This window comes from Calidris pugnax, unplaced genomic scaffold (genome assembly GCF_001431845.1).
Source record: "Calidris pugnax isolate Ruff unplaced genomic scaffold, ASM143184v1 scaffold13, whole genome shotgun sequence".
NCBI lineage: Eukaryota > Metazoa > Chordata > Aves > Charadriiformes > Scolopacidae > Calidris > Calidris pugnax.
Genome location: NW_015090810.1, coordinates 21,277,680 through 21,288,881, shown reverse-complemented (window position 1 = coordinate 21,288,881; position 11,202 = coordinate 21,277,680). Strand labels below are relative to the sequence as shown.

Here is an 11,202-nt window from a genome sequence, read left to right as displayed (position 1 = left end):
CGGCGGCCGGAGCAGCCCCTGGCGGCGGGCGGGAAGGCGACCGGGCGGCCCGGGAGCTCCCCCTGGCGGGGAACCGGCGGCGGTGGCTGTATCTGCTGTCCGTGGTGGCGGCGGTAAGCGCCGGTCGTTTCCCCCCGCAGCCGTCCCTCTGAACGGGTTCTTCGCTGTCTCCCGTTATCCCTTCTGCTCGCTCTTCCTCTGCCTCCCCTTCACGCGAAAATCAGCGCCGCCTTCGGATCTCTGGGAGGCGGAGGTTTCTATCTTCTATCTATCTGTTTGCTTTAGTTCGCTGGTGATACCAGTAGGCATTGCCTACTTTTTTCTGTCGTGGTTTTGTTTTCTCAGGAAGTTAACGAATGCCATAAAACCTGTTACAGCCGCCTTGCGTGTGTTTTGTGTTGTGAGGCCCCACAGGGGAAGCAGTTGGAGATTGTGCGCTAATTTAGTCTGATAAACCATTCTGTCTTAGTTTAGAATCATAGAATCGCCTAGGTTGGAAGGGGTCTTCAAGATCATCTAGTCCAACCATCAACCCAACTCTGACAAAAAAAACCCATCACTAAACCATGTCCCCCCAGCACCATGTCAACCCATCTTTTGAACACCTCCAGGGATGGTGCCTCAACCACTTCCCTGGGCAGCCCATTCCAATGCTTGATAACCCTTTCAGTGTAAAAATTTTTCCCAGTATCCAACCTGAACCTCCCTTCATGGAACTTGAGGCTTTTTCCTCTTGTCCTGTTGCCTGTGACTCGAGAGAAGAGACTGACCCCCGCCTCTCTACAACCTCCTTTCAGGTAGTTGGAGAGAGCAATAAGGTCTCTCCTAAGCCTTCTTTTCTCCAGGCTGAACAACCCCAGCTCCCTTAGCCTCTCTTCATAAGATTTGTGCTCCAGACCCCTCACCAGCTTTGTTGCTCTTCTTTATCCAGCGTAACTTGCACTTTGCTCTCAAGGATATAAACTCTTTGAAGAAATTGCTTGGTTTGCTCTATGTCTGAACAGCGTTTAATGAAATGGTTTCCTGCTGCAATGGGTTGCTTTGAGCTATCAATGTCGGCAGCAATAGCTGTCATGCATGGCTACCTCCTCCTTGCACGGTTCTACTTCAGTGTTCAAAATGGCATAGTCGTGTTCTGTTAGAGGTACTGAATCTGCACTGCTACCTAGGGTGTTACTACTCAGCAGTAACTTGGCTATGGAGTGTTAGTGTCCCTAGAGTTAGAAGGCTGGAAGAACAAGTAACTGAATGGAATAAAGAAATCAGTATACACTTCATGCAGAGTAACATTCTGAGAAGTTAGCCAGCGGGGCAGGTTTGTGGCCTTCTAAGAACCAACTTACTCTTAATGGAGCATCATTGTAGGGTTCATATCTCATATATATCATGTGATTTCTTCCAAGAATTGTCTTAATGGAACCCATCTCAAACTACCTAGCAGATGAATTGCAAGGATATTGCATATTTTCAGTATTCAGGGCAAATATGTTGATGTTTCACCTTTTTTCTTCGCGTTTGTACTTAATTGATGGGCTGAGGTTAATGCTGATTTGCGACAAGGGAGTCTTCCTTTTCATGGCTCTTTTTATATATATGCTGCACACTCCATGCAGCCTCATAGTGTTCAGTAGTTCACAGTCCTTTTGGCATGTTTGCAGTTTTACCCAAAAATAATCATCATCACAAGATGTGGCAAATCTTGGGTACAAACTGCTTCAGAGTTTTCTTATCTCAAAAATGTATTGACGTTGTGGACTTCAGTGCCATTAAGCACAACGCTTAGGTGTGCAACGTAGTGTGTGAGAAGTTTGGCGCAGCAAAGCAGAACTTGGTGTGTTTGGATTTGGTGCCTGTGAAAGTAAATTTTTCAAGTATAGTTTCTTCCCATGTCAACACCATGATTCTTATCACTAGCCCTGGTGGTTGTTTAGGGGTGCTAAGGGTGATAGAGTCAGTGCTCTTACAAACCTGTGCAGGAAGAACCTCCAATGGTCATTCCTTTAGAGAATGCTCTTCTCCAATAATGTGTTGACACACAGGGATGCCTCTGTCACAGCTAATTTCAGTGTGGTGACTCTTTGCACCTCAGAGACTTCATTATCTCACGTGTAGAGGTCTAACTGCCTCAATGTGCTGCCATATGCATTCGGGTGGTTTGATGTGACCAGTAAATGCTGATACAGTGAAAACTGGACAGGCTGAGGTCTGGAAAGTTTAATGTCTGATGTCTCCCACACCAGCAGTGTATGAGTTTTTGTTAGGCTTCTAGAAGAGTGTTCTGGCATCTCAGAGCCTCTGGGAGTTTAGCGCATTATTTGTGTTTCTCTGGGTGTTGTACTCCAAAGTGCAGAATTTTTGGCCTCTTGAAAGTTGCACCTAAATACTTTCAGGCAGAGGGCTAGGAATGGGTTCACCTTCATGGGACAGACTTTCCCCCCTCCGTGGTGCTGAAAACATACCAGGGAAGTGATGAAAGTTCAGGAAGGAAGATCGGTTTTTTTGATATGCAAGTTTTGAGTTGTTCAGGCTAAGATGAGGTGGAACATTGTATTCACTTTCTCTAAATAAAGCTATTAGAGACCTGAGTGCATGATCAGGCAAATATAGCATATCTGGCAGTGTTCATTTCCACAGGTATCCTGTCCAGTGGCTCAAGCTCAGTACAGGCTCAGCTTTAAATTGACTTCCATTGGCAGTTTGTCATGCGACTAAATTATTCTACTATCACTTTCTAAAGTGACTAAATTATTTTACACATGGACTTTCCAGTTTGCCAACTGGGCTATGGGGGTGGTAATGTCTGACAAGGGCGCCAGAAATATATTAGGCTGTTGAAACTGTTCCTGCAGTGAACATCTTCCTGTGGTGTAAGAGAATTCCATTGGATATAACTGGATACCTAGTTGTCAAAGGAGAATGTAAATCTTGAAAAAATAATTAAATGAAACCTGATTGTGGTATGTGATGATCCCAGGTTGAAAATGCTTGAATGCCTGTTGGCATGGTGTTAGGCTGCTACTTTCCGAGACTTGCGGGTTTTTTCATAATGCAGAGAGAAAGTGAGTATATTCCTGTTTGTGTAGCAAAATATCGGATTCTTGAGACAACAGATTCAGACACTGATAGGTGGATTAGGGAGCTGGTTCATATCCTCTGTCTGTTGTCATAAAAAGCATTCCTCCATTATTATTAAAATGTTCTTTACTAATTTTTGAAACTTCTGTTCATTTTGATTTTTGAAGAAAATATTCATTGTCACCTTATGAATTTCTTACTGTCCCCTAACAATATAATGCATGGCAGCGTGGCTGGATGTGGCTTTGTATACTGATAAATTAGCCTTTCCTGGGGGAAAGAAATTTAAAGAAAAAATCTTCATAAAAGAAGCTGGAGCATATGTGGTCTTCATTCTTCTTCCTTGCAGTGTGCAATACTAAACCAGAAGCCTCTTAATCAAAAATGTTCTGTGAGCTTGACGATTCCATTTGAACATAGGTGCAGCGGTCTTTTAATTTCAGTCTCCAGAACCATGAAGTTTTGAGGTTAACAAGTCAACAAAATAGGGAGTCTTGCCTCTTCTTGGGAGAACTATTGCTTGTATGCCTTCCTGTTGTCTTTTATTGGGTCAATGCCTGTCCTGATGTTTAGAGTATAATTGGAAAATATTTACCTGCAATGAGCAGACTTGAGCTAAACTTTGTTGGCAGGTAATCCTAGGTCCCTTGCTTGTGTTGTCCAGGTACACAGTGAGGTTGTAGCACTTCAGTTTCTTGCTAAGCTGGCAGGAATCCTTCCAGGCACTTACAGAGGTCACACTTCTTTTAAAGCAGAAATGTATCTGTGCTGAAAAGCATACCAAAGTTTTGTTATGTGTGAAGGTATTTTTGAGACTCTTTTTGGTGAAGTACCAGTCTGAAGAGAGCTAATGGTACTGAAATTAGTGTTGCTTTTTAAATAGGAATTGAACACATTTGTAAGTGTTTCTTTAAATCTTGTGAAACTTTTCATCATTGTTGTGACCTCCTTGTTTGAAGGAATATATCCTGTTTTGCCAGTCGACAAAATAAATTCCATGGTAGCAATAGCGTAGATGCAAATAAGGATGTTCATTAAGAGGGGATATGGAGAAGAAGCACAGCAGCAGTGGAAACTCAAGCTATAACTGTAATTATATATATATGTATAAGATTTGCTTACCAGTGCCTAGTAAAGAATTTATAATGAAATTATTTGTGAACAGTGAAAAAACATTGGCAATTTGTGCTACATCAGAGGGTAACTCTTAAATGTCTTTAAGAGGTATTTGGATTACTTACTAAACTACTGTTCTCATTTGAAATTTGCTCAATAAAAGTGCTTTTGTTTTTAATGATGAAATCAATCCATCCTGTAATAATTATATTTTTATATTATAAAATCAGTGTTCATTTACTCACTTTCCAAGATTCTATATATTCAGAAACTAAAAATAGATATATTTAAAAAAAGTGTGCATATACAGAACAAGTTTTTCCTTGTTTTTTAAAGAAGCTGTTGAAGGTACTGTAAGGCATGTATAAGATGCAACAATATTGTGAGTTTTTTCCGAAACTTGTCTTGTATTTCAGGCTTCACTTAAATGCTTTTGTGTAGCATCCCTGTTACTGACGTTTCAGTGGGAAGAAGGATGCAGTTTGCATACCTTTGTGAACTTAGGTACTACCTTACTATGTGTTGACTGATTTGGAAAGCTGGGTGGTTTTTCAATTCCTGCTTGAATTTGAGTGCTGGTGGTAATGGTCAGATGCAGAGTATTTGCATTCTGTTAGCATTAGTTATCCAGGTGCAACTTCCTAGATGTGATCAAGTATTTTTTGCTTTTGAAGAGTGGCATCTGAATTCTTGTTACTGTAACAGGTGATGCTATACAAAGAGTCTTCATGGTGGAGCTGCATGTAGTTGATGTCAAAATTTTGGCTGGTAGCTGCACTCATTTATGATTGTGCTTTTAGACACAATGGCTTGTAAAGGTCTGGTGAAAGCTCCTGTGTTTGTCCAGACTCTGAATAAGTCCACTAATTACAGCATGCTCTTTGCATAAATTCTAGGGTCTCCAGCTTTTTTCTGTTTGTTGAATCTTGCAAATCTTGAAAAGTTGTCTGAGTAGATTGTCATAGATTTATGTGTGGCTTCTGTAGAGAGCTTCTGTCACGCAATTTTCCTTACCTTCTTTTGCTCTCTATTTTTCCACCAAAATTATGATAAAGCTTTATTTTAAGATACAGGATAGAAACTTCTATTACAGGATCTTTTGATAGGTAGCAATGCTCTTAGTGTTTCTGTTGAACCATCTGTTAACTTCTTAAGACCTTTATTTGATACATTTTTGTAAATATTTAAGTGTATCAATTGAACTTCTGAAAGTACTGAAAATATTAAGTGGGACAGAGGACAAGGCACTTCAGGCTTTGCAAATGTTGTCTTCTGTAACTTGGTTTTTCAGATAGAGGTAACTGTCAATAAAGGATGTTTGGAAAATGTTTCAAAAAACTGGTGTTCCTTGCTGACTTTTGTCTGTAGGTTATCTCTGGTGACCATCTGCCCAGAAGTTAACGGGCTACTGGGTGTTGTTATGCTTCTGTACTGTACAACTCTCCTTTGAGCTCCAAGAAACGCTTAGAAATAATTTCTGTGTTTTTTGAATGCCACTGCATTTCTGGACTTTTGGATTCCCTTTCTTTTGGTGTTCAAAGATGATATACATTTATGTTCTGACATTAGGCAAGCTCGTGCAAATTATGATTAAAGATGATTCTACTTGCTCTGCTACCATGAGTGATCCTCAGTAGGTTGTTCAGACTAGCTGACCCAACAGTGAACTGGAAAAGTTTGTCTGATTAGCCCTCTTGTGAGTTACATACAGTTGTTTTCAATTACTTGGTCTCTGTGTAATCTTTTATATCTTACTTTTTGTTTTTATTAATTTGTATGAATGGGCTTAATATTATCTAGTTGCATGAATAATTGAGAGATCGTACAAATATGTGAGTATCCATAAGCAGTACGGAAAGACAATTATTGGTTTGAAAATCTGTGACTTGAGAATAAAAATCCTTTTCCTTAAATGCGTTTTATAGTTTCATCCATTTGTTGATATAATCGACTTCTCTCAGTTTGGACTGATAATTCTTTCTCATGCGGCACAAAGCAGGATAGTTAACTGGTCAATGTATATCTTTCAGGTGATAAATTGGCAAATAGCATGAGACATTGTTAATCATGTGCAAAGTTACAGAAGGATACAAAGCTCTCAAGCATTTGATTGTGGCATTTAGGTTCATTTTTTAGATTCCTAAACAAGTCCCCACAAAGGAGCGGCTGGATCACTGTAGAATGCTCGAAGTAAATCTGTATTTCTTTTATCGTGTTGGGTAGCTGAGGTATGTAGATAAATTTTGTGAAAATGAGTAGCTATATACAACAGCATAGAAAATGTCCTTGCTAGACTTCTTTACAATCAACTGATAAGTTTCATGTTCCCTTTAAGAGGTTCACATTAGCAGTACAGGTTCTTTTACCCAGAAAATTATTTTTGGGCTAGGTGCCACTTTGTGGGAGGTGGCTGTGTGTTTGTTATCTCTGTTATCCCTTGGCTACATCACCAAACTCTGAGGCCAGTTCTTTACATAATTCTCATGCATCTGCCTTCTGGGAATGGTTACTGTAGGAGGAGACAGAGCATTTTAAAGCTATGGAAGTTCCTTATTGTAGGAAGCAGCTGTTTGTGTTGGAAAGGCTTGGGTTGAAAGGGGTTAAATGTCACCTCTCAAGACATTGTAGTTTCGGTTTCACTGTTTTACAGCTGTCATGTGTGAGACTATTCCATTCCTTTAATTTGCAAAGTCAGTCAGCACCAGCAGTTGTTATTTTATAGTAATAGTCTGTAGGGCCACTGGAAGCCGGCAGTGTGTTATTTCTGCTTCATTTACCACTTCAGGCCTATCCGTGTTGTTGCAAGCTGTGATGGTATGCACACAAAGTTGAACATTTGGTTGCTGAACACCTTTTCCAAGGCAGATGGTAAATCTAGAGGTGAAATCTATGTTGACTTCTGTTAAGTGTTCTAGTTAGCTTAGTAGCCAGGTAAGCCTCACGGTACGTATTCACATCAAATAGCAGAATTTGCTTTGGTGCTTATGTGCTAATATATGAAAGAGAAAAGAAACTGAGGCCTATTTGAAGGAGTCTTTGCTGCTGAGGAGTTGTCTTTGGCTTGTGGGCTTGTTTTTTGTTTTGAGGTTGTTTTTTTTTAGTTTATAAAGAAAACCTATGATGGAAGCAAGTATGTAGATTGAACCTTGCCCCTTGATTCAGATTTAAGGGTTAGAGAGATCACAATTAATTCACTCTTTCATATACCGTCCCATATATTTGCCTCTGCTGAAAGCTTCTTGGGCACCTGGCCCAAGACATTCATTTGGCTGTTTCAAATTCTTACCTTTTAGCATTGTATTAATCTCTTGTCATAAATATCCACCAACAAATTGAAAGCTATTAGCTTTATTTATTTATCATGAAACATCGCCAGTGCTCCAGACTGAGCCTCCCATTTATAAAGAATGCATTGCTTTTGTTTGAACAATGACAGCTTTTTGGCTTATGTATCATTTCATAAGTACAATGACTGACATACTGCTGTGAAGAAAACAGGCTCGACTAAGGAAATTTTTCTTAATTTAACTTATTGCAAAATAACACAAACTTTTGATTAGTGATCTGGGGGGCGAAGGGGACAATTAAACAAACACTTAGGGAAATGCCTTTCCTCCCTCTTCTCCAAGCTCATCTTCTGTCATACGCTTCTCTTCCTCCATTCCTGGTCTAAGCTTCCCTTGTTCTCCCTGTGTGGAATGTGCGGACGGTCCCAGTTCCTTTGGTGAGGCAACAGGCAGCATGAGAGGTCAGGGCCACGGGGAGGGTTACCTTTTGGGGCCGCTCGTCCTCCATGCTCTTCACTGGTTTTCTTTTGCTCTGCTGGGTTGCCCACAGGCTACAGCCCAGAGGGAGTAGGAGGACAGAGAGGGAAAATTCCCTGCCCTGACATGGATCTGCCATGGGCCCCAGCACCTTTGGGGCCATCCCTGCTCTGGCATGGAGCACCTCCTTTCAATGTGTCTTTATTGCTGTCCCTAGCAATGTCTCCTCTTGCTTCCCCAATATGATGGAGCAGATGCACCGTATGCCCTTCTGATTGAAATGTTGGCATGCAGTGGGTTGTTTCCATTGGTCTGAGAGCCATCTGGCACTGGCCATGACTGGCTCAGGGCAATTTGTGGCCTCCTTTTGCACTGGTCACCCCTACCACCCTCTGGCACCAAAACCCTGCGGTCTACACTCAGTACACCTCCAAGCATGGCTTAGCAAACAATTTTAACAGCTCTTATTGAACAGCTTTACTTGTTTTCCCAGACTATTCAAAATTTGGTTCATTGATATAATCTTCCATACTATTTAGAGGGTTTTTTTCTCTTTTGTATGCATATAACTTTTCATCTTCGTAACATTTTGACTTTCCCATGTAGTGATCATATGTAACCAATAGTTTAGGAATCCTTGTGTTTTCATATCTCTACCTCACCTTTTAGGGAACAAACTACTACTAATAAAAATTATTATTATTATTTTCTCCTAGATTGTGGATTAATTTGGAGCTTGTCTCTATTTTTTACCAAAAGTATAGAAGTTTTCTTTGGTATCTGACACATAAAAGCTTTCTGCTTAGATATTTTAGCACAGTAACTTCCAAAACATACTTCCACTGTGAATATGCTTAGGCATTTCTGAGTATAGCAATTCTATTGTACTCTTCAAGATTTTGTTGGCATCAAAAGCTAGATCATGATTGTGCATCTGGACAATTTGCAAAAGAATAACAAACAGGTTTATAATCTGAGTGTACTGCTAGGCTGTAACATGAATCTTCTGAAGTCAAGAGCTGAGTGCATCTTTGTGAAAGGGCACAATGCTAGGCTAAAAGGGGCTCAGCCGTGAAACCCACACTCCATATAAAGTCAACAAGAGATACCATGATGTCTCTTACATGCAACAGTCTTAGTGAGAAATTAAACATTTGACCAAACATTGCTTATCAGAATCAAATGAAACATCATCAGCTGTTCAAGTAAATTACCCAATAGGTTTGCTTTTATTCAGGGACGACCAAATCATCTTCCTGATGAATGCATCCACAGAATGGGACAACTGTGCAGCCACCTCACTGCAGCCTGGTATAGTGGGAAGAGACAGGGGCTGGGATAACTAATAGCATAGGACAGAGAGAAGGAGGAAGTAAATCACATAGGTCTTATATACGAGTGAATCTTTCAAACAGAGATTTTCTTAGTTGGCTGAAGTTTACAAAGGATGTAACCTCTTAAGTTGCTGCATGTACAAGAAAAGCAGGTTATCTGCAGTTAGGACTGCCAAACTTGTTCCATGAACCTGTCTAGTAGCTTATCTCAAAATGACAGCCGGTTGGAGTGAAGCAGAAGGGACCTGCTGCCGCTAGATACAGTCCTGCTGGGCTCACCCAGGAAACACGGGTGTAGCTCTGCCTGCCGGGCCCTTTGTGGTCGGCTTAGGTGAGGAGGTCCTCACCCATGGAGACGGGGGGAGGACCAGAAGGGGGAGGCTGCCCCTGCTCCGTTAGCAGGCTGATGTATTGTGCATGCACCAACTCATCCTAAATTCTTGGTGCCTTAAAGTAAATACTGTGCTCTTCAGAAGGTTTTTAGAGCAAGGTTTAGAGAAAACAGGGAAGTTGTAATTATACCCGGAGGGAAAAGATTATTATCTGTGCTTTCAAATGTAAAACTCTCCAGTTCAGTTATCCCATATTAACCGTTAACCTTGAGTGGCACAGTTAGATCTTAGTTTTATAGTATGTATATTTTTAATTGCTTATTTTTCTTGCTCTAAGCAATTTTTTCTTCTGCACAGATTTGCCATGTGGATATTTGTGTAATGTGAGAGGTTAAGTTGAAGAGATGTGAACGTAGAAGAGTTAAAAAGTAATAATTATCCAGAGTCTTAAGTATGAACATCAATCTTTGTGTCATCTCCATTTGTTTCACTTTCACCGAGTGCTACGAGAAATTTGACAATTTTGCTAATTTTGCTACTGGATACTAACTATTTAACATAATCACAACTAGGGAGAAGGTAACTGAAAGATGGAAAGCACACTTTTAATGAAACCTCAGTGTTTTAGAAATATTTTTGTGAGTTTGAGTACTAGGGGTGGAAGAAACGAGGTATGGGAAATGATGAGGGCAAGCTGCTACAGGGAATGTAAGGGCTTCTGGGATAAAAGTGCAGAAAGCAGTGTCAGAGTCATGACTGCAGGACTGAAGGGGTTGATAGAGTTAAACAAGACTAGAGTTGACTTAAGTTTCGAAGACCTGGAAAGGCATGGGAAAATACAGATATTTAATTTAGTATTTAGAGAAAGAGATTAGTGTTGGACATCAGGGTGCAAAAATGAGGGCAGATGTAGAGGAAGCAGGATAAAAAGTCCAAAGCTACAGAAATATAGTCGGAAGTTGGAGGCAGAAAAGTGACAAAGATTGTTTAGGTTCAAAGAATATACTTCAGTGTTTTAATGGTAAAGAATTTTCTAAAAGAAATCTTGATTATATTTTTTTAAATGTATGATATAATTGAAGAACAAAGGCTTTAATGTGTATCCAACATTAAGAAATACTTAGTTGGTTTAATGTCTCAAAAGAGTGCAATTAAATACGGGACATCCTCTAGCTTATGATTATTGCTGTTGTAGTTGTGCAGTCTGAAGCAGAGCTGTTCTGTCTCATTCCTCAGCCCTCAAGGTGGTTACCCGTAAGACAGTTCCTCCTCCTTAAAATTCCAATTGCTTGCTAAAACATATTTTAATCAGGTAAAAACCCAAACTACTTGAGTACAGGCAGTTTGGCTAAGTTGAGAAAGCAAATGAAGGTAAGTTCTGGAATTAAGCTGTGTTCTGAGTTAATACAGGGAAAAATATTTGGTCACTTCTCAGTAGTTTATGGTACAGTGAATAGAAAGACCACCTTTTTTTTTTTTCTTCTTTTTTTTTTTTTTTTTTTTTTTTTCAAAAAAAAAAAAAAAAAAAAAAAAAAAAAAAAAAAAAAAAAAAAAAAAAGTTCTAGGAAAAATATTAAACCC

The 11,202-nt window shown here is 39.9% G+C and overlaps 1 protein-coding gene across 1 annotated transcript in view; it reads left to right on the top strand.

Moving 5' to 3' along the window:
- Positions 1-10,843: 10,843 nt before the first annotated feature.
- Positions 10,844-11,202, top strand: part of SMCHD1 (structural maintenance of chromosomes flexible hinge domain containing 1) — a 65,435-nt gene continuing 65,076 nt past the window's right edge. Inside the window, exon 1 of the mRNA XM_014938694.1 lies at positions 10,844-10,992. Coding sequence (XP_014794180.1) covers positions 10,987-10,992 — 6 coding nt within the window. The 5' untranslated portion in view covers positions 10,844-10,986. The remainder of the gene's footprint in view (positions 10,993-11,202) is intronic.